The sequence below is a fragment of the Protopterus annectens genome, chromosome 10.part0 (assembly GCF_019279795.1).
Source record: "Protopterus annectens isolate FY-2018-M chromosome 10.part0, PAN1.0, whole genome shotgun sequence".
Taxonomy (NCBI): domain Eukaryota; kingdom Metazoa; phylum Chordata; order Ceratodontiformes; family Protopteridae; genus Protopterus; species Protopterus annectens.
Window position 1 is genome coordinate 358682960 of NC_056744.1, and position 24108 is coordinate 358707067.

Consider the following 24108-nt stretch of genomic DNA (forward strand, 5'->3'; position numbering starts at 1 on the left):
GGGAGTCTCTGGGTGATGAATCTGTCCCTCCAGCACGTTCTATTTATAACCGTGTCAAGGTTTAAGTCTCCCGCCCTTGTGGTTCTGAGGGATCTAGATTTTTTGAGGTGAAGCATATTCATCAAATCTGGGTTTGACATGGCCTTATATGTCAGGCACAGGTCACCTCTGAGCAAGCGGTATGAGACTGAATAGAGCTGGAGTTCTTTCAGTCGGGCAGCATAAGACATATTTTGAGACCCTTTATCCTTTTGGTGAGGAACTTTGGGGCCGTTCAAGCTGCAGCAGCGGTCTGGTCAGAGACATGGCGAACGGGGCATTGTACTCAATCATAGGTCTAATGAGTGATGAGTACAGGGGGACGATGACCTCCCTTGATCTAGATGTGAATCCCTTCATGATCAGGTGGGCGATATAGAAGGTTTTCCTAACTACTTTAGCAACATGAGTGTCAAACGAAAGGCTACTGTCAACCTGGGTCCCCAGATCCCTGATGACTTTTCTATGCTCAGTGGATTGCCACCTATATGGTAGCTAGGGGTAACCTTGTTTTTCCCGAAGGGTATGACTATGCATTTTTGGCGTTTAACTTCAGGCCATGGCTCTGGCACCAGTTATCCATTTCTGTGAGGCCCTTCTGGAGGATATCTGTGTCAGATGTGTTTTCAACTATGGCGCCCAGTTTGCAGTCATCTGCAAACTTTGTCAGCCATAACCCTCCTGTGTTTGCTTGTACTTCAGAAAAGTAGATGCCGAACAAGAGTGGACCCAGGACTGAGCCCTGTGGGACACCACTTGTGACAGGCTTTGAGTCTGACATGGCTCCAGCAACTCTGACCCTGTGGGTTCTGTCACTTAGCCAGTTTGCAACCCATCTTGTGATGTATGGCTTTACATTCAAGCTGATGAGTTTTTCGATGATACCTGAGTGGGGTATTGTGTCGAAGGCCTTTGCCAGGTCGAGGTAGGCTGTATGGACTGCCTTTCCCTCATCAATGGCCTTGGTGACAGTCTCGAAAAAGTCAACCAAGTTTAGGAGGCAGGATCTGCCTTTGACAAAGCCAAACTGGGTTGGATCCAAAGTCTGCAAGTTCCCTATGTCTTTATTTATGAGTTCCATTATGATCCTCTCCATGGCTTTGCAGATAAGGCTTGTCAAGCTAATGGGCGGTAATTTCCAGGGTCTGTGGAGGCACCGCCTTATGAAGTGGGACCACAGTTGCCGCGCCACTCCTTGGGTACGTATCCTGAGGTGAGGCTAAGATTAAACAGCTGTCCTAACTGTGGGTTTAATTCCTCGTTGAGTTCGTGAAGCACACAGCCGGGGACACCATCCGGTCCCATGGATGCTGTGTTTTTGCCTAAGTGAGGGCAGTTCTCACCGGGGGGTTGGAGTTGTTTGGGGGGCTACAATCCTCTGGAATAGATATCTCCCCTTTGGGGAGAGGGTTTGCACTGAACCTGTCAGCCAGTATGTTGGCAATGTGTGTAGGTTCAGTAATTTTCACATCATTGTGAACTAATTCTGAGCATATCTGGGAGTTTCCTCCTAGGTTTCTAACATAGCTAAAGAAGGCCTTATGATTCTCTTTAGAGTCCTTGGCGATTTTTCTCTCAAAATTTGCCTTGGATGATTTTATGAGAGCTCTTAGTTTTTTACTTATAATGATCAAAGGTGTCTTACCTTTCAAGGATTTTGCTCTATCTTGTAGTAGCTTCCTCCTTTTGTTGTAGAGCTTGTTTATGGCTGGGGTCCACCAGACTGGACGCTTGCCTTTGGTACAGAGAGTCTTAGTTTTGTTTGGGATTGCCTGATCCATGCAGTCCTTTAGGTGCTGGTAGAAGGCATTTGTAAGGGATTCAGCGGTTTGAGTAATGTTTACCACTGGCTCAGGGGCCTTAAAGGAGACCACACTAGTTTTTAGAAGTGTGAAATCGGCTTTTGAGAAGTTTTTCACTGTGGTCTTTTTTGTTTCAGGTGGGGGCGGGATGAGGACCTCCAGCGAGATTAGTTTATGATCTGATCTCACCAGTGAGGGGTATACTTCCGGTGTTGAACATTTTGATCCCATGTTCGTGATGATGAGATCAAGTATGTTTTCTCCTCTTGTGGGGATGGTGACTAGTTGTTCCATGGCATTTGAGTTTATGAACTCCAGGAATCTTTGGGTTAGAGTATTCGGGCTTGAGTAGTGTTCCCAGTCTATATTAGGGTAGTTGAAGTCACCTAGTATGATGGTGTTTGGTGATACATTTATCCCCTCCAATGTTTTCAGGAAGGCCATGTGAGGTTCCTGAGTTTGAGAGGGTGGCCTGTAACATGCTACAAATTGCAGAGCAGTCTTGCCTATGGTTAATTGCACCTGGATGGTCTCCGATGCATCGTGCGTTGCCACCAACCTTGAGGTGTGGGTGTCCTTTATGAATATGGACACCCCCCCTCCTTTCTTGGTGTTGTCCGGATTTTGGGGCCGGAACGCATGATATGAGGTGAAACCTGTTAGTGCTGGGGTGCTCTCAGGAGCCTTGAACCAGGTTTCTGTCACAGCACAGACATCGATGTTCTCCATATTGAGAAGGGCCTCGAGTGCGTGCATCTTGAGATTGAGACTTCTGGCATTGAGCAGCATTACCCTTAGTTTTTTTCCTTTTGGTGTTCTAGGGTGGTAGGTTTAGAATTTGAGCCTTGCCTAAAAAAGGCACTATGGGGGTGGCAAGTGCCTTTGCCAATATCCGGAAGCCCAGGGGTGACAGGTGCAAGCCGTCCCTTGCGAAGCAGCGTGGCTTGTCCAGCATGTCATCCCAGGCAGACAGACATTGGATCCCCTTTGAATGACACCAGAATTTAAGCCAATTATTAAAGCTGATCATCTTATCACTGTATTGTGGCATCATTCTAGGTGAAGGTAGGATACTGCTCAAGGTCAGGGTCATACCTGCCTGGGCTACATAATCAGAGAGCTCCTCGATGTCCCTTTTCATGTAGTCCAAGGAGGTACATCTCAGGTCGTTGACACCAGCGTGGACAATGACTGAGTCGTACTTGTACCTGCTGTTGAGAGACCTGAGTGCTTGCGTTATGTGGCGGATTCTAGCGCCTGACAGGCAGCTTACTGTGACCTTCTCTTTACTCAGTCTGGTGAGCGGGACGTCAGTGTGTCTGACTATGGAATCACCAATGACAAGTGTGTCTGGCATTTTGTTTGGCCTTAAGGGCTGTGACTGTTTGACACTCTGACTGTGTGGTCTATGTGTTGCATGTGTTGGGTCGTGAGGTGGTAGTTGTTTGGGTGTCTGCTTTGGTGGCCTCTGCTGTTTTGGTAAATTTTTGATCAGAGCCTCAGAGTATGTCTTTGTGTGAGTATGTGTATGATTTGAAGTTGTGATGGTACCATGTGTGACTGGGTATGTATTGTGTGTGGTTACCTTCTCCTCCTGTCTGGTCTTGCCAGTCTTATGTTGAGAGAGCTCAGCCTACAGTTTGGCCGTATAGTTGCGTCTCTCGTATGTATTTGTGTTTTGTGGGAGAAGGAGAGGATTGTCTGTGTACATGAGGCAATTGTAACATTGCCTCAATATTCCCAGGTTCACCAGTTGAGCTGGAGAGGACACTAGCAACTGATCCCTCGACATACTAGAAGTAGTAGATAAAGAGACTTTCAACGGACTCTGGGGGAAGTGGGTTTTAGGCTGGTGGGGTACTATCTATAATAAGAGTGCTTTATCAAGGTGCAAGTACTGTAGGAGTAAGTGCTAGGCTTTACAGATAGAGAATATTCTACTTGGGAATCAAGTAGAGATGAACTTTTCAGTTATAGGATATGCTGGTTAGATCAGCAGAATGTAGGCTGTTCTACCTTTTTACAGATGTCCCAGAAAAAATGTAGGATGTTCTATCTTGTCACAGATGCCCCAGAAAGAATGTAGGCTGTTCTACCTTGTCACAGATGTTCCAGAAAGAATGGAGGCTGTTCTATCTTGTTACAGATGCCCCAGAAAGAATTTAGGCTGTTCTGCCTCATTACAGATGTCCCAGAAAGAGAGTATGCTGTTCTACCTGGTCACAGATGCCCCAGAAAGAATGTAGGCTGTTCTACCTTGTCACAGATGCCCCAGAAAGAATATAGGCTGTTCTACCTTGTCACAGATGCCCCAGAAAGATTTTAGGCTGTTCTGCCTTGTCACAGATGCCCCAGAAAGAATGTAAGCTGTTCTACCTTGTCACAGATGCCCCAGAAAGAATGTAGGCTTTTCTACCTTGTTACAGATGTCTCAGAAGGAATGTAGGCTGTTCTACCTTGTCACAGATGCCCCAGAAGGAATGTAGGCAGGTCTACCTTGTTACAGATGCCCCAGAAAGAATGTAGGCTTTTCTACCTTGACCCAGATGTCCCAGAAAGAATGTAGGCTGTTCTACCTTGTCACAGATGTCCCAGAAAGAATGCAGACTGTTCTACCTTGTCACAGATGCCCCAGAAAAAGTGTAGGCTGTTCTACCTTGTCACAGATGCCTCAGAAGGGATGTAGGCTGTTCTACATTGCCACAGATGCCCCAGAAAGAATGTAGGCTGTTCTACCTTGTCACTGATGTCCCAGAAAGAATGTAGATTGTTCTATCTTGTTACAGATGCCCCAGAAAGAATGTAGGCTGTTTTACCTTGTCACGGATGCCCCAGAAAGAAAGTAGGCTATTCTACCTTGCCGCAGATGCCTCAGAATGAATGTAGGCTGTTCTACATTGTCACAGATGCCCCAGAAAGAATGTAGGCTCTTCTCCCTTGTCAGGGATGACCCAGAAAGAATGTAGGCTGTTCTACCTTGTCACAGATGCCCCAGAAAGAATATAGGCTGTTTTACCTTGTCACAGATGCCCCAGAAGGAATGTAGGCTGTTCTACTTTGTCACAGATACCCCAGAAAGAATTTTTGGTGTTCTACCTTGTCACAGATGCCCCAGAAAGAATTCAGGCTGTTCTACCTTGTCACAGATGCCTCAGAAAGAATGTAGGCTGTTCTACCTTGTCACAGATTCACAGATGCCTGTGAAAGAATGCAGAGTGTTCTACCTTATCACAGATGCCCCTGAAACAATGTAGGCTATTCTACCTTTTCACAGATGCCCCAGAAAGAATGTAGGCTGTTCTACCTTTTTACAGATGTCCCAGAAAGAATGTAGGATGTTCTACCTTGTCACAGATGCCCCAGAAAAAATGTATGCTGTTCTACCTTGTCACAGATGCCTCAGAAAGAATGTAGGCTGTTCTACATTGTCACAGATGCCCCAGAAATAATGTAGGCTGTTCTAACTTGTCACAGATGTCCCAGAAAGAATGCAGACTGTTCTACCTTGTCACAGATGCCCCAGAAAAAAATGTAGGCTGTTCTACCTTGTCACAGATGCCTCAGAAGGGATGTAGGCTGTTCTACATTGCCACAGATGCCCCAGAAAGAATGTAGGCTGTTCTACCTTGTCACTGATGTCCCAGAAAGAATGTAGGCTGTTCTATCTTGTTACAGATGCCCCAGAAAGAATGTAGGCTGTTTTACCTTGTCACGGATGCCCCAGAAAGAAAGTAGGCTATTCTACCTTGCCGCAGATGCCTCAGAATGAATGTAGGCTGTTCTACATTGTCACAGATGCCCCAGAAAGAATGTAGGCTCTTCTCCCTTGTCAGGGATGACCCAGAAAGAATGTAGGCTGTTCTACCTTGCCACAGATGCCCCAGAAAGAATATAGGCTGTTTTACCTTGTCACAGATGCCCCAGAAGGAATGTAGGCTGTTCTACTTTGTCACAGATGCCCCAGAAAGAATTTTTGGTGTTCTACCTTGTCACAGATGCCCCAGAAAGAATTCAGGCTGTTCTACCTTGTCACAGATGCCTCAGAAAGAATGTAGGCTGTTCTACCTTGTCACAGATTCACAGATGCCTGTGAAAGAATGCAGAGTGTTCTACCTTATCACAGATGCCCCTGAAACAATGTAGGCTATTCTACCTTTTCACAGATGCCCCAGAAAGAATGTAGGCTGTTCTACCTTTTTACAGATGTCCCAGAAAGAATGTAGGATGTTCTACCTTGTCACAGATGCCCCAGAAAAAATGTATGCTGTTCTACCTTGTCACAGATGCCTCAGAAAGAATGTAGGCTGTTCTACATTGTCACAGATGCCCCAGAAATAATGTAGGCTGTTCTAACTTGTCACAGATGTCCCAGAAAGAATGTAGGCTGTTCTATCTTGTTACAGATGCCCCAGAAAGAATTTAGGCTGTTCTATCTTACTACAGATGTCCCAGAAAGAATGTAGGCTATTCTACATTGTCACAGATGCCCCAGAGAGAATGCAGGCTGTTCTACATTGTCACAGATGCCCCAGAAAGAATGTAGGCTGTTCTACCTTGTCACAGATTCACAGATGTCCCAGAAAGAATGCAGACTGTTCTACCTTGTCACAGATTCCCCAGGAAGAATGTAGGTAGGTCTACCTTGTCACATATGCCCCAGAAAGACTGTAGGCTGTTCTACCTTGTCACAGATGCCCCAGAAAAAATGTAGTCTGTTCTACCTTTCCACAAATGCCCCAGAAAGAATGTAGGCTGTTCTGTTTTGTCACAGATGCCCCAGACAGAATGTAGGCTGTTCTACCTTGTCAAGGATGCCTCAGACAAAATGTAGGCTTTTATACCTTGTCACAGATGCCCCAGAAAGAATGTAGGCTGTTCTTCCTTGCCACAGATGACCCAGAAAGAATGCAGGCTGTCCTACCTTGCCACAGATGCCTCAGAAATAATGTAGGGCTGTTATACCTTGTCACAGATTCAGAGATGCCCCAGAAAGAATGTAGGCTGTTTTACCTTATCACAGATACCCCAGAAAGAATGTAGGCTATTCTACCTTTTCACAGATGCCCCAGAAAGAATGTAGGCTGTTCTACCTTGTTACAGATGCCCCAGAAAGAATGTAGGCTGTTCTACCTTGTCACAGATGCCCCAAAAAGAATGTAGGCTATTCTACCTTGTCACAGATACCCCAGAAAGAATGTAGGCTGTTCTACCTTGTTACAGATGCCCCAGAAAGAATGTAGGCTGTTCTACCTTGTTACAGATTTCCCAGAAAGAATGTAGGCTGTTCTACCTTGTCACAGATGCCCCAGAAAGAATGTAGACTGTTCTACCTTGTCACAGATGCCCCAGAAGGAATGTAGGCTTTTCTACCTTGTCACAGATGCCTCAGAAAGAATATAAGCTGTTCTACCTTGTCACAGATGCCCCAGAAAAAAATGTAGGATGTTCTACCTTGTCACAGATGCCCCAGAAAAATGTAGGCTGTCCTACCTTGTCACAATAGAAAATTATACTTTATTTAGGTATGAATGATAGTCTTTAAGACTGACAGTTAATCAACACAACTCCTTGATTCTGAAATAATATATTTGCTCGGCTTCTTCTATTTGGGAAGTGTATTTACTTATTTATTAACTGGGGTAAGGCTTCAATCCAAATCGGGATAATTTTCAGAAGCATGTGTTGTCCTTTTTTTGCCATGTTTAAAACAGTGATGCCTTTTATATTTGCAATTTTTCCTCTCGCCCAAGTTATTTGTGCCACAAATCAATTTGATATTTTTGTCTGAATCATGGTGTTGCAGGTCACTATTAGACTGAGCATATATCATATAGTTAAATGTCGTGAAGCAGCTGTGAATAAGTCATAAGTTACTGCAGTAAAATTAACACAGAAAACAAACTGCACTGTAATATATTATAATATATATCAGGATATATGACTGAAAATGGAAGAGTGTTTTGAAGAGGTTAGGATCATGAGATGTAAATAGGCTTAAATATAGTGCATTGTCACAGATATCAATCTGTTTAATGAATGACCCAGCACAATGAACCTGACCTGCTTCTACTGCTATTAATTCATACATTGTGTTATTTATGCCTTCATCTAATGATAAAACAATAAATGTGAAATAAATAACTGCATACAAAATAACGGTCTTTTTGAAAATCTATTCTGATTGCAATTGACTATAGGTAAAATATGGTACATTCTTGTGACGCCACATAGGAGCTCTTATGTGCCTTGCTTTATATCTTTCTGAAACAGCCCTTTACTACTGTGAAATGTATGAGTGACACACTTGACTGTTTCTCTCACCTATAAATTAAGACTTGCAGGGAAAGACAATCAGGAAGTTAAGGTCAACTACACCTGAGTAGCTAAGGGGTGTGTCTTCTCTCAATTTCTTATCCTCCTCATATTTTGCTTCCCCCAAACTCTCACTATAATTTGTGTATGTAAAACAATAACAGGCATTTTTCAATGATCACAGTTCAGCAAACCTGGGCGTGGCACTCATATAGTCTCCTTAAGGACAGTTTCTTACTGCTCTACAGGACTATTGCATGGTCACAATGATTTTTATGTACTTTTCTCCTTGTCCCTCATCCCCTCTGCTAGATTTCTTTCACTTTTTCTGCCCATACCCCTGAGGTCTCATCCATTTGTATTGTGCCATATTAGGTGACTCTGGGAAAGCTTTTGGGGGATATGATACAGTGGTCAGACTGATGGCAAATTGATAAGTGCTGCTGCTTCTCAAGCCCAGTGTCTAAGGTTCTATCCTGGTCTCTGGCTGCTGTCAGGTTGGAGATTGCATGTTCTCTCTCTGCCTATGGAGGTTTTCTTTGGATACTGCAGCTTTCTCTCACAATCCAAACACATGCTTATGAAGACTGATTGGCTTCTATAATAAATGGCCCAAGGAATGGCCTGAGGAACTTTTTTCCCCTGTAAATGAGTCTTTAACTTAATGCAGCTAACCTTGTTAGAACAATGAAGTCAATACAATTTCTTGCCTTAGCTGTGTATTTGCCTTCTGTTATAGCAAGTACAGACACAGGCTGAATTTCTGTATTTTTTACTGCCAATTCCACTTATCCTAGTTTATGTTAAGCACTCACTCAAAGCTCACTTGCAAACTATTACCACTTGAAGTTGTTATTGAGTGGCATCACTCTAAAACCAAATTGCAATGAAAACCTGTAATGTGAATTTATTCTCTGTTCACACTGCTGTTTAGCATTTACTGACTGTCCTTTATGCTGTCGTGTACATTTGAATACTTCTTACTTGATTTTAATCAGTTTGGCACAGGGTGATGTTATGTTACATTTGCTGTAATGTTTCAGACAATACAGTTAAATCCAGCATTCAACATAGCTGAAAATATATATATATATTGAACTGCACAACAGTACAGAAAACTGAGGACAGTTTTGCCAAAGATGGCATGGAGTTTCTTTTATGTTGGTAAGACCATGAGACCCTTTAAGATGCCATCAGTGAATATTTGCCCCCCATCAGATGCCACACTCACAAGGAAATTAGTTATCTGTACAAACAAGTGCTATGTTTGTTAAGTGTAGATAAACTTGCAAAGAACACAGGCCTGCAGCAGGTTTTAGACAGAAGAGAAATGTTATAGATTGTCACAAGTATAGAACTATTCTTCTCTGACTTGAATAATTCAATATTTGATGAAATATTATTATTTAAATAGAGGGAGACCAGTTTATTTGTAAAGCCACTTCTTGAATTACATAATTATTTTAGTCATAAGACCTGCTTGAAATAAGTAGATGCTGTATAACTAATGACTGCATGCTATAATAACGTTTATGATAAATAAACAAAAACCTTTGTAAAATAACTAAATTAAATTTTCTATATTGAACAGTACGTGCGGGGCTGATGTTCTTTATATTTTTTACAAAACCATTTTTTTTTTATTTAATTTTTTTGATTTCATTTGGTATGACAGGTGTGTGATAGCAAGATTGTGTTGAATTCAGAGTTATTTATGATTTGGAGCTATTAAGTGTTGGATGAAGTTTAATATATATAAATGAAGAGTGTGGACTACTTTCTTTACATTGACTGAGGAAACTTTGGCAAAACTGGTCTCAGTTTCTAGTGCTGCTGTGAAGATCAACAAATATTTTTGCCAGTGTTGGGTACTGGATTTATTTTCATTGGTTAAGCTCGTATTAATTTGCACACCAACATTTTTGGGTCTCTGTTCATTATTTTGTGAGGTAGTGTAATGTGTCAGGCCATGTCTTAAGAATATTATATCTCTGATGTCTGCTTGGCCATTCAAAACTATATAAGTAATTGAAACTAAGCACTGTCATGAATGATGTATAGCCTGTGTGTGTGTGTGTGTGTGTTTAATTCAGTGAGTGGAGCTCTGCTTGTGGTTTTGTATCCAGTTGCTTTATCATCTAAGATGGCAAATTTAAATGGCCACTATCAATGAAATAACAAAGAAGCATCTGATCAGATTCTCAATTCATTTTTCTTTGTGTTAAGTACAAGCATTGTTTCTGTCTTATTTTAAACAATATTTATTTGGTTTAAAACAATTTGTTTTACAACAAACCTTTATGGTTGTTTTTAACTTTGAAATAATAATGCTTTTAATTCCTTATGGTGCAAACTTTTGTTAGGAGACTGGTAGCTGCTTTTTGGTATTCCATTGTTAATATTTAAATATGTAATTATTTCATTTACCAATTATGCTAATCATTGGTTGATTAATTTATTGGTTTTAATATCTATGTATATAAGTAAGGGGGTTACTTGTTTTAACTGATGAAGTTTGGTCACAGGTACCAAATGAAAGCGTTTACTTTGTGGTAAATAAAAGTTGGGTCGTGCAGCTGGTGTTCCTGGCCTCGTCTGTTGGATCTGTGCTTGCTGGTTATTGTTATTTCTGGTTCTTGAGCTCTTGGGGTACACATTTGTGTGAGCTACTGGTATTAATGCTTAAATAGCCCTATGCTGGCCATATGGAGCAGGGGCCAGGAGGTGCAGCACTGTCTTTAGTGATGTCATGTACCCCCTAGCAAGTGCAGAAAGGACGTAGGGTGGTTAATGATATTATGCACAGTGAACCAACTGAAGTAGCAGGCATATTTTTTGTGAGTTAACATTTGCACTGAATACATCTTGTAAGTTGATGTAGCATCATAAATTAATTCAAATACCATCAGCGCTGTATGTATTTGCTAACTGCTTCAGAAGATCATATGCATACTAAGCCATACTAAAGGATAATTGTGTTCCACTGTTCTTTACTTATCAGGAAGCCACAAGATTAAGTGATGACCTGAAAAACAGTCTGGAAGGTGCTTTGCGCCTGAAAGCAGATATAGCACGTTTAGAACCAGTGATGGCAGCTGCGGAAATGGAACTTCTGAAAAAGGAGAGTGAAGCAAGACGTGACAAGGCAAAAGTGCAGGAGGTAGGATTTTATTTGTGTTCACTGCAGTGTGTAATGAATGAGTGAATTAGAACATATTTGCAGAATATTTGGTGTTGACAGCTTCTTACAGGTACAACCCTTTCATAGTGCAGATGCTTCCAAAATAAAAAAAGAGATACCCTTTAGAATAGTGTGCACATATAGTGATCTGAGCAGTCCTGGAAGTATTAAGAAAGGTGATGCCTGGCCATACATCATAGTGGCAACTAAGTGTCGCTAGAATGATTTTCTATTTGCATAATTTTGTAGTACATCCTCGAATTACCACACCACCTGACCTTTGCATTTCATGCTGACATACAACTCATCTTCTTAGCGCAAGAATTCTGGACAAAACCAAAAGTAATAGGGGGCAAAAATATGACAGGGACAATTTTTAAATATTGCTTTAATTCATTTAAAAATAATAGAATAACAATGTTTGCCATTGTTGTGTTATTGTAACCCTCAGTGATTTAACAAGGGACAGGGAAAATGTATGAGACAAAATCAGAGACATTCTACAAAATCAGGAACAGTTGAAGAAATATATTTACAAATTATATTTTCCCATGGATGATACCAGTAGCACAACTTTGTGACTTTCTGCAGTACAAGCGTATCCCTGCCCCACTGTTTCTGACCTGACTAATCAATTACTTCACTGAAATTCTTCAGAATGTTTTATCAAATACCGTGGAAATATTTTGCAGAAATAGTAGTGATACATCAGTATTCACTACCTACACACAGACAGCATAATTAATCTTTATTATTTGTGCTAAATGTTAATCATATGGGTTTTTACAAGCACGTGTTGCCGTTAATATGTGTTTACTGACTGAATTTCTATTTAAAACTTTTCTAAAGCATATCTCTCAGCTATTACACATGATGACATACCTGTCATATTTTACGTGTCAGATCCCCCCTGGGCCTTGAATAATTGCAATTGTCTGCATTGCTCAATGAAATTTAAAGTAAGAATTTGTAATAGTTCATGCAGTTATATAGTTTGCAAACCATAAATGTGATGGGAATTGATTCCGCTGTGCTTTGTACTGATAGTTTCAGTTCTGATTATTGTGTCACATGTTGTCTGACTGTTATATACTGTATCACACTTTTTCTCCATTTATCACTTGCACTGTGTGTCACGCATGTTGAAGAATAAAGGATTGAGAGTTATACTCTAGAACAAATATATAATAATGAACTTGCCTAAAGACATTAAAGTCAGTCAATATAACTCAGATATACATTAGGATATGCTAGAGAAAACATTATAATTTCAACTGCCCTAAGGGCATTAATGTCACTTACTGTAAATTAAGATACTCATTAGGTGCACACTTGTGACTTGAACATGTAAGATGCAATCTTAAAAATTACCTGTACTGATTTCTTGTAAGAAATTAATTAGTGGTACTTGGAATTACATTTTCAAGAACTTCTCAGCTGCAAAGAGCATAATACTTGGTAATTTTGTTAATCAGTTTGCAATTTTATACTTGCTTCCATTATGCAGACTTACATTAAAAATGAAAAATGTTTTTCTGAACATTTTGTAAATAAGGGGCCGCTATGTCTAACAACCTGGAGCATATTACCTTTCTTACCCATCTAGATTAATTGAACTTGTCCCATGAACAAGTTGAAATTGTTCAGGATCAACAGTATCTTATTCATTTATCTTTTGCTGACTACGTTAGTCCAACTAGGGCAGTGGCCTATTTCCAGGGGGGAGACCCAAGGTGCTATTTCTACTACTAGGGGAAATTTGGCCAGATCATCAAGGAACTTCTTCTACTATTTTTGATAGGTAAGATGTTTTACATCTACCTGAGCTGTCACCAACACAGGCAGACAGGACATTGGTTCATTTCTCACGTGAAGGACTTTGGTTTAATGTTTTATCTGAAGGACCTTAGTTTAAAGTCTCATATGAAGGATGATATACTTAACAGTGCAACACTTCCCCAGTGCAGTACTACAGTGTCAGCAATTCAATCCAAAGCCTTTTGGTCTTTAAGCACCAAAGATGAGTGCTACCCATTGTGTTACTGCCACTGATTAGGAAGGCATCTTACTTGTATCAAGCGATATGACTGAAAGTAGATTCATTATGTAGCTGGTAACATAAAGTGTTTGACCTGTTTTTTACTGGTTTGTTGGAATAATCTGTAGCTTTGTGTGGGTGGGGGTGGGGGATGGGAGAAGAAAAAATAAAACTGAAACTGCAAATGACAGAACTTGCCTTCTCTTCCCCATATCCCACTGTAGTTGTATGTGTAAACTTTATGGATGCTTACACATCAGTCATACTCAGGCTATGGATATGAAATAGGGGATGTGCCAATGTCTAGTTTCTCCTGCTAGGAGTTTGTGTGCATGTGTGTAGCGCACCCACAGATGTAGCTGAAGTGGATATGGGTTCCTTCCTACCTGACTCTGGTGACACCCCTTCTTTAGGCCCAACACCCCAAGGTGGCAAGTGATAACAGATTTTATTCTAGGCGACACTTTAGTTTTAAGGGGCAATAGCACAACAACAAACAAATTATTTCAACAGTGCACCAGTTAGCAGTAAGGCAGAGTGAGATATGCATGTAATGAAACCATACATTTACCCCCTTCCCCAGAACTCAGCAGAAAGATCTTGACATTTAAACATGCACATGAAGGCAATATCAATGAGCAGTAAAGCTTTTATAATGCAGCAATACAAACACGGAAAAAAATGCAATGTCATTGAGGGAGAAAAAGGGTTATAATACAATAGTACAGATATGAAAAAGATGCAATGTCATTGAGCAGTAAAGCTTTTATAATGCAGCAATACAAACACGGGAAAAATGCAATGTCATTGAGGGGAAAAAAAAAGGGTTATAATACAACAGTACGGATATGAAAAAGATGCAGTGTCATTGAGCAGTAAAGAGTCTTTAAGGCAACAGTAATAACACGAGCAAAATGCAATGTCATTGAACAATGAGGATGTATAATGCAACAATACAAATATGAGAAAATGCAATGTCATTGAACAATGAGGATTTATAATGCAACAATACAAATATGAGAAAATGCAATGTCATTGAACAATAAAAATTTATAACGCAACAATACAAATATGAGAAAATGCAATGTCATTGAACAACGAGGATGTATAATGCAACAATACAAATATGAGAAAATGCAATGTCATTGAACAATGAGGATTTATAATGCAACAATACAAATATGAGAAAATACAATGTCATTTAGCAATAAAGTGTCTTTAAGGCAACAGTACTAACACCCTCTATCCCCTAGATCAATCTAAACAGACCAACTATGAGACACTCTATTTTACCCTGTTCACTGGCCAGTAACTACTTACAGTCCTACTGCCGGCATGATGGGGCCCAAGGTTGGTGGGCATATGGATCCTGGCTATTTGTAATCCAGAAAGCGTTTGGGGGGAATCCACAATCTTATAAAAGTATAAAAAAATGACAGCCAAAAGCCTCTCACCACTCCGCCGAGAATATCCCAGTGACCAGGCACCGCAGTTCCTCCGACGAGAAAAATGGAAAATCACCCGCCAGAACTCTGGTAGTCATCTATGGCATCTCTGCACTAGGCCCAAGGAAACTCCTTTTCTTGCTAAATCACATGCAACTACTGGTTTCAGAACTTCTCTCCTGAATCCACAAAATACTATCATCCAGGATTTCAGCAAGAGACAGACACAAACTGCTACCTCACTTCTCTGTCCCAAAACACTAGAAGAAAAATAATCCAGTCATACTGCAAGACCCTTTTCCCTTCAGCTAGTCTTTTGGTCTTCCCTCCTTCAGCTAGTGTTCCAGTCTCGTCTCTTTCACTTTCGAAATTGTCTTTTATATTCCTGAAAAGGAGCTCCACCTTGTAGTATAATGGAAAACTGCAGTCTATTACTTCTCCAATAAAATACAGTGGGAGCTATGTGTGTGTGTGTGTGTGTGTGTGTGTGTGTGTGTGTGTGTGTGTGTGTGTGTGTGTGTGTGTGTGTTGGGAGAAGTGAGGATATTTTTTTTTCCTACAGCGAGGATTCTGTCTGTTGACGATGTGGTCATAAGAGGTTGCTATGTATTTCCCCACATTACAGCTCCTGACCATGGAGTGGAGGAGAGGTTTGTGCCAGATTTATTTTCACATCTGAAGTTTCTTTTTTGTATTGTCTTGGTGAGATCTCAGTCAACATAATATAAAGAGGTTTCACTATAGGTGATTGAGTGAAGACCAGATGATCAGGTTCTAGATGCCTTAACCCAGCTGGTCAAAAATCACCTATCCAACACAAATCAGGTATTTTGAAGGTGTACTAGTGTTTTATTGTTAAAAGACAGCAATAAAGTTTTGGTTTTAACAGCTCAGCAGTCATGTTTTTATATTAAGTGTTTAAATTTTACATTAAAAGGGTTCGTGGTCTGCACTCTTGTGGGAGGAGAGGCTGGACTCTGCCCTTCTGAGCTGGGAATTTCTGGTTAAAGGCATTTAGTGCCACCATATTTGAACTGCTTCTTACTGAAATTGGTACACCTTGTTTGCTGTAGCATAGACTAGATCCAGGCCTGCTGAATCTAGCTTTGTTTGTATAACTTGAGCACTAATCCAGGCATTCTTTAAAGTATTCAATTGTATTTATTACTGCTTGGTAGTAACTTGATTAAAGTGTAGCTATCATTCTAAGTCTTTTGGATTAAGCACTTGGGCTTCAGACCAGTTGTTTTACATTAGGAAGGTCTGTGGCCGGCACTGTGGTGGCAGGACAGGTAGCTTACATCCTTCTAAGTTGGGAACTGCTGATTGAGGGCTGAGTGTCTGTTATTCTAAAAGTGTATTAGTTCTGGTTTAAGCACTTGGGCTTCAGGCCAGTTATTTTACATTAAGAAGGTTTGTGGTCTGCACTCTTTTGGGAGGAGAGGCTGGACTCTACCCTTCTGAGATGGGAATTTCTGGTTAAAGGCTTATAGTGCCTGCATATTTGAACTGTTTCTTACTGAAATTGGTACACCTTGTTTGCTGTAGCATAGACTAGATCCAGGCCTGCTGAATCTAGCTTTGTTTATATGCTTGTTGTTTGTTTGCTTGTTATTTCCCTGAAACGTTAATTCCACCTAAAACATGGCTTTTCAGCGCTTCTGTGGATCCCTAGTGATATCTGCATTGCTTACTGTACTTATTTCCTTGTTTCACTTGAAAGAAAGTTACTGTTTGTTGTTTTTGCATTTAAGTTACCTGTAACACATTGCATTTAAGATACCTGGCACTTGCTCACTAAAGCAATTATATAAGTCAGCACTAAAAAATTAAAAGCACTACACCCTCACAAACTCCCCTTGAGTACCTTGTTCCCCACTGGCCCTTTTTTCAATTATAAAGGAATTCCCAATACTATTCTAGCATGTCCAAAGGTCAGTTGTCAATCTCCTCTCCGGTCCAGCTGGTGGATCTGGGAATCTTGAGGCAATGTTACAACTGCCTCATGTACACAGACAACCCTCTCCTCCTCCCAACAAATTCCAACACATGTGAGAGATGCAACCATATAGCCATACTGGAGGCAAAGCTCTCTCAACTCAGTACTGGCGAAACCAGTCAGGAAAAGAAGGAAACCACACTCACTACAATTCCGGTCTCACATAGACCTACCACGACAGCAAACCAAACACATAAACACACAAAAACATACTTGGAGGCTCTAAATAAAAATCTGCCTAAGCAGCAGAGACCTCCAAAGCAGACACCCAAGCAACCGCTACCCCAAAACAAAACACATGCAACACATAGCTCACAAAGCCAGTGTGCCAAACAGTCACAGCCCTTAAGACTAAACAACACACCTGATACACTTGTAATAGGTGACTCTATCGTCAGGCACACTGACATCCCGCTCACCAGGCTGAACAAGGAGAAGCTCATGGTGAGCTGCCTGTCAGGCACTAGGATCCGCCACATAACACAAGCATTCAGGTCACTCCAAGGCAAGTACAAATATGACTCAGTCATTGTCCATGCTGGTGTGAAAGACCTGAGGCATACCTCCCAGGACTACATGAAAAGAGACATAGAGGAGCTCTCTGAGCATGTAGCCCAGGCCGGTATGACCCTGACCTTGAGTAGCATCTTACCCTCACCAAGAATGATGCCATAATATGAAGAAAAGATGATCAATTTCAACAATTGGCTTAAGTATTGGTGTCATTCAAAGGGGATCCAATGCCTGTCAGCCTGGGATGACATGCTCGACAAGCCACGATGCTTCGCTAGGGACAGCTTGCACCTGTAACCCCTGAGCTTTCGGATATTGGCAAAGGCTCTTGCTAACCCCATAGTGCCTTTTTTAGGCAAGGCTCAAAAGACAAACCCGCCTCCATAGGTATCACAAGGGATAAGAAACTAAGAGTAATGCTACTCAACGCCAGAAGTCTAAACCTCAAGATGCACGCACTTGAAACTCTCCTTAGCATGGAGAACATCGATATCTGTGCAGTAACAGAAACCTGGTTCAAGGCTCCCGAGAGCACCCCAGCACTACCAGGTTATACCTCATACCATGTTTTTCAGCCCCAAAACTTGGACTGAACCACAAAAGGAGGGGGGAGTATCAATATTCGTCAAAGATACCCACACCTCCAGGTTGGTGGCACAGCACGAAGCATCAGAGACTATCCATGTGCAACTAACAGTGGGTAAAACTGCCTTCCAGTTTATAGCCTGCTACAGACCACTCTCCCAAATCCAGGAATCCCACTCAGCCTTCCTGAGAACACTGGAAAATATGAAGGTCTCTCCAAACACCATTATATTGGGCGACTTCAACTACCCAAACATAGACTGGGAGCATTACTCTAGCTCCAACACCCTAGCCCAAAGGTTCCTAGAATTTATAAACTCAAATGCTATGGAACAACTTGTTACCACTCCCACAAGAGGGGAAAACATACTGGACCTGATCATCACCAACATGGGGACTCTATGATCCAGACCAGAAGTGTATCCCTCACTGGTAAGATCAGACCATAAACTAATCTCACTGGATATTCACATCCCGACTCCACCCCTGCCCTGAAAACCACAGTGAAAAACTTCTCTAAAGCAAATTTCACACTCCTCAAAACCGAGGTGGAATCCTTCAAAGCCCCCGGGCCTGTGGAAAATATGGCCCAGACCGCAGAATCCTTTATAAACGCATTCTATGAACACCTTCAGGAATGCATGGATCATGCAATCCCAAATAAAACCAAGACCCAATCCTCCAAAGGCAGACGTCCTGTCTGGTGGACCCCAGTCATAAACAAACTATACAATAGAAGGAGGAAGCTACTACATGATAGAGCAAAATCCCAAAAAGGGAAGGCATCTCTGATCAGTATTAGCAAAAAACTACGGGCACTCATAAAATCGTCTAAGGCCAGCTTCGAGAAAAAAATTGCACAGGACACTAAGGATAATCACAAGGCTTTCTTTAGTTATGTCAGGAACCTGGGTGGGAATTCCCATATATGCTCAGAATTAGTCCAAAATGACAAAAAATACACCAAACCCACAGACATTGCCAACATCCTAGTGAGCTTCGAGAGAAAAATTGCACAGGACACTAAGGATAATCACAAGGCTTTCTTTAGTTATGTCAGGAACCTGGGTGGGAATTCCCATATATGCTCAGAATTAGTCCAAAATGACAAAAAATACACCAAACCCACAGACATTGCCAACATCCTAGCTGACAGGTGCAGCGCAAACCCCCCCCTCCCCACCAAAAGGGCAAATATCTATCCCAGCAGAGTGCTGCCCCCCTGACATCTCAGATGCTCAGGTAAGAGCTGCCCTCTCCAAAGCAAAAAACACAGCATCAGTGGGACCAGATGGTGTCCCGGGCTGCGTCCTACATGAACTCCAAGAAGAGCTAAACCCAAACATAAAACTACTGTTCAATCTCAGCCTTACTACAGGATATGTACCCAAAGAGTGGCGTACAGCAACAGTGGTCCCTCTCCACAAAGGTGGTGCCTCAACGGATCCTGGAAACTATTGCCCCATAAGCCCGACTAGCTTGGTCTGCAAAGCTATGGAAAGGATCATCATGGACCTCATAAATAAAGATATTGGGGACCTACAGACACTGGATCCTACCCAGTTCAGCTTTGTTAAGGGCAGATCCTGCCTCTTAAACCTGGTTGATTTCTTTGAAACAGTCACTAAGGCCATTGACGAGGGGAAGGTGGTCCACACAGCCTACCTGGACCTCGCAAAAGCCTTCTATACAATACCCCACTCGGGCATTATAGATAAGCTCACCAGCTTAAATATAAACCCCTGTGTCACTAGATGGATTGCAAACTGGCTCAAGGACAGAACCCACATGGTTAGAATTGCTGGAGCCATGTCAGACTCCAAACCAGTTACAAATGGCATCCCACAAGGCTCAGTCCCGGGACCTCTCTTGTTCAGTATATATTTCTCGGAGGTACAAGCTAACACGGAAGGACTGTGGCTGACCAAGTTCGCAGATGACTGCAAACTGGGCGCCATAATTGACTCTCCAGCCGACACAAGCATCCTCCAAAAGGGCCTTATAGAAACAGACAACTGGTGCCAGAGCCATGGCCTCAAGCTAAACGCCAAAAAGTGTATAGTCATCCCCTTTGGCAAAAACAAAGTGCCCACAAATTACCACATAGGTGGTAATCCATTAAGTACAGAAGAAGTAATTAGGGACCTGGGGACCCAAGTTGATAGCAATCTCTCATTTGACAACCATGTGGCCAAAGTGGTTAGAAAAACATTTTATATAGCCCACCTAATCATGAAGGGATTCACATCTAGATCAGGGGAGGTCATCGTGCCTCTTTACTCATCCCTCATCAGGCCCATAATTGAGTACAATGCCCCTTTTGGGATGTACCTTACCAGACACCTGCAGCAACTGGAAAGACCCCAAAAGTACCTCACCAAGAGGATCAAAGGGCTCAAACAGATGTCATATGCTGCCCGGTTAAAGGAACTCCAGCTCTACTCAGTGGCATACCGCCTGCTCAGAGGTGATCTGTGCCTGACTTATAAAGCCATGTCCAACCCGGAATTAATGGACATGCTGCACCTCAGAAAATCCAAATCCCATCGAGCTACGCTCGAGAGACTTGAACCTCAGCACTGAAATAAATAGGACATGCTGGAGGGACAGATTCATAACCCAGAGGCTCCCTTCACTCTGGAATAAAATCCCAGTCCAGGTTAGGCAGAGTCCCTCATTGACTCTCTTCAAGAGGAATCTTGATGAGTGGATGGGAGATCGTAGGTTTACCCCGGGTATCACTTCTGTGTCACTGTTAGATAGAGGCACAGTATACTAACCTCGAAAAAGGGCATAGCAAAATTAATTTAAAATGGGTGGCGAAAGCCAAACACACTCTGGCTAGGCTTATAAATGCCCTAGGGCAGATAGCCTAGTATGAAGCTATGAACCTAAAAAAAAGTAGTTGAGTGGAAACCTGAGAAGACAAAATAAATCAGTTGACACAAATCAAAGTTTGCTTTCTTAGGCAAAGTAGTATCCATGTTTGTGTAAGATCACTGTACACTTAATGGTAAGTTTCTCCTTTCTCCATTGTATAGTGGCCATGGAGTTAGTATACATTTTGGGGGTGTAGGGGAGTATGTAGGGGGCTTGGCTCCCTACTAAAAATACTTATTTTTATGTTTTTGTGTATGCGTTATGTAGGAAAAATATATTTATACATTTTTAATCAGTTGTGCTTGAGGATTGCTTTTATGAAGGACTGTGCATTGAACATTCATAGATGAAGCCAGAGCTCTATGCATGGGACATAGTTCTCGGCTGCTTATCTCAAAAAAGGCACAAAACCCTATAAGTAAATAAATAAACAAGCATACAAACAGGAAACAAATAATCAGGAGCAGAAGAACCAAATCAGAGACACTTTTTTAAATGATGCTATTCATCTAGAGATTTAGTAGAATAAGAAAGATTGTGCCAGCATGTATTTTTTTGTAGTATAAGAGGTCTACAACTGTAATTCTGGAATTTATCTAATTTGTCTCCTGTTTGTTCATGAAACCTATCCAAGAACAGTTTGACTATGTCAATGGCATTGGTCTGAAGCTAAATGTGAGAATAATGTAATATTGTTCACAATGCGAAAAGAAATGATTGAAATAGATGATACACCTTTCAAAATAGACACCATCAGATATATAGGTACCTTTGTGGATAAGTTTTTATAACTGTGTCACCGCTCTGGGTAAGTGGTCCTTCCTTCTGGTCAAGTTAATAATGAAGAGCATCATATCCAGATCAAAGGGGTCTTACTCCTACTCTTACCCCCCCCCTGTTATTGAATATAACGCCCCCTTTGTTACGTGCCAAACAAAACTCATTATCCAACTCGTATCGGACCAGTCATTAAATCTAATGATCATTTTCATATGTACTATCAAAACATATTACCCAACGTCTTGAGATACTCCAGATTCCTATAATAAAGTGAGGGACTTCAAACCTTTTAGTTGTCCTGGCCATCTGGCCACCACAATGCCCTTGGGGAATGTCTGCAACAGATTCCCCTGTGGCGATCTAAGTCCTGCCTTTCATGGCATCTTGACCTACTATGTCTTCACAGAACAAATGGCTCTTCTAAACACCTGTATAAAACACCTTAATATTTATCAACAAAGTAAAAGGACACTCTGGTGTGAACACGTCTTATCCTGTAGCATCCTCCATTTCAGGAATAAACTACTTCTGCATGTTGCACAAAGTAATACCCTTGTTACTTTCAGGATTACTTTAGACTGGGTCACTAGCCATAACCAGGTTATATGTAGACTAGGTCACTAGCCATAACCAGGTTATATGTAGACTGGGTCACTAGCCATAACCTGGTTATATGTAGACTGGGTCACTAGCCATAACCAGGTTATATGTAGACTGGGTCACTAGCCATAACCAGGTTATATGTAGACTGGGTCACTAGCCATAACCAGGTTATATGTTCAAAAAATGGATTTCAAAAATTCACCTTGATAACAATGCTCATGAGGGGAATGTTTAATAAATAATTTTCTACATGAATAACAAACTGCTTTTACGATAAGGTGACCGAGCTATAAAACATGGAGTCCTGTTTTTAACTTATTAGTTTGTTCAGATGACATTGCAACTGTACTCACAGGATTTTTTATGCCTCGAATTCTAGTGATGCTTTCTGTGAATGCACAACTGTGATACAGACTTGTTATTGCAAGGTTCTTAATGTAGTGAAGTGCGAATAATAACTGTAATGAAAGAACTTCACAATAAATAATGTATTATTTACCTGACTTCTGATAATAATAAAAGTACTACTTGAAAATTCTGACTCTTATCTACTGCGTGCCTGAATCGCACTGTACCATACTCTGTAATGCAGTAATCTGTCAGCCTTCTGTTAGCGCAGATTATAATTTGCAGACAATAATTGACCTTTGCTTTTGCTCTTCCTGACTAGGTTTCTGATGATGCAACAAGAGCCACAGCATATGCAAAGGCCACTGGGGATGATGTCCAGGACACAATGACTCTTATCAACCGTCTTCTGAATCAACTAGGTAGGTACTAAGTTCAAAGCCAAGTAGACTCTCTCTGTGATGCTGGCTGACTTTATTTGCACACACAATAGAAAACACTAAATACCTGTTAACTTCAATTAAGTCTTTAACTCAGCCACAGTTTCTGCTGTTACAAGTTACCAAGTTCAAGCCTCACAAGTGTAAGAAAAAGGCTGCACTAGACAAGGGCACTGCATGAGGGAAAATGAGATAACTAATTCTGCATTATGATCTAAATGCAATACAAGTTGTATAAAGAAATGAAATTACACTAAATTACAGAGATGAGAGGGAGTCATGAAGATGCATTATAGTTTGTTATTAGATGCAATCAGTTAAATAGGTTTAGACTCTGAAATCAAGCAAGATATCTGAGTACACATACAGTAATACACAGCTGGGGTGGGAAGGGAACAGAGACAAGTGCCACTCCATATGGTTTTACAGTAACTTTTCAGACACATTCATTTGCAGACTTATGCTCAGAATGGAATCATCCAAGTGAGTTTTAGTGCCCAGCTTGATTGGTTGATACTGAAGAAATGCATGAGGGCAGGTGAAATTTCTGTAGTACGCTTTTCCTAGAAGGCAGAACATGACAAAACAGCAACAGTTACCACAGTGACAATAAATAAATACAGTTTAACATTATTATTTCCTACTGCTTTGCTTTCTCTCTAATGTACGGGTTTTACTTTGAATCAGAGCATATCTGAGACACGCCAGACAGCATATCATCTTTTCAGTGCAGGTATTTAAATCAGTATTTAGGAGGGGTACCACATTAATATTTTGCTTGCTGCAGGCTCAGTGGTGCAGAGAGTTGGATCCTTTACTATGACCTGGGTGCCATGGATTTTATTAACAGTTTATTGGTAAGTACTAAGCTAGCTGCCCTTATGGGCCATTTTAAGCCAAGCTACTTTGCCTTCCAAAGGTGAGACTCAATCCTGTACCTTGTGTCAGTGAGGTAAACATCATGACATTATACAACCCCATACTCCTACTCTTTTTGATGCAATGGAATCTTTTACATCCACCTGAGCTATCACTAGCTCATGAAGATGGGATCTCAGTTTAATGTCTTATTTGAAGGATGGCACACTCAGGAGTGCAGCAGATGGGACCTCAGTTTAACGTCTCATCTGAAGGACAGCACAC

General features: G+C 41.4%; 1 protein-coding gene across 1 annotated transcript in view; it reads left to right on the forward strand.

Moving 5' to 3' along the window:
* The window catches only part of LAMC2 (laminin subunit gamma 2), a 292336-nt gene that overhangs the window by 253110 nt on the left and 15118 nt on the right, over positions 1 to 24108 (forward strand). The window contains exons 21-22 of the mRNA XM_044085264.1: positions 11155 to 11313; positions 22848 to 22947. Coding sequence (XP_043941199.1) covers positions 11155 to 11313; positions 22848 to 22947 — 259 coding nt within the window. The remainder of the gene's footprint in view (positions 1 to 11154; positions 11314 to 22847; positions 22948 to 24108) is intronic.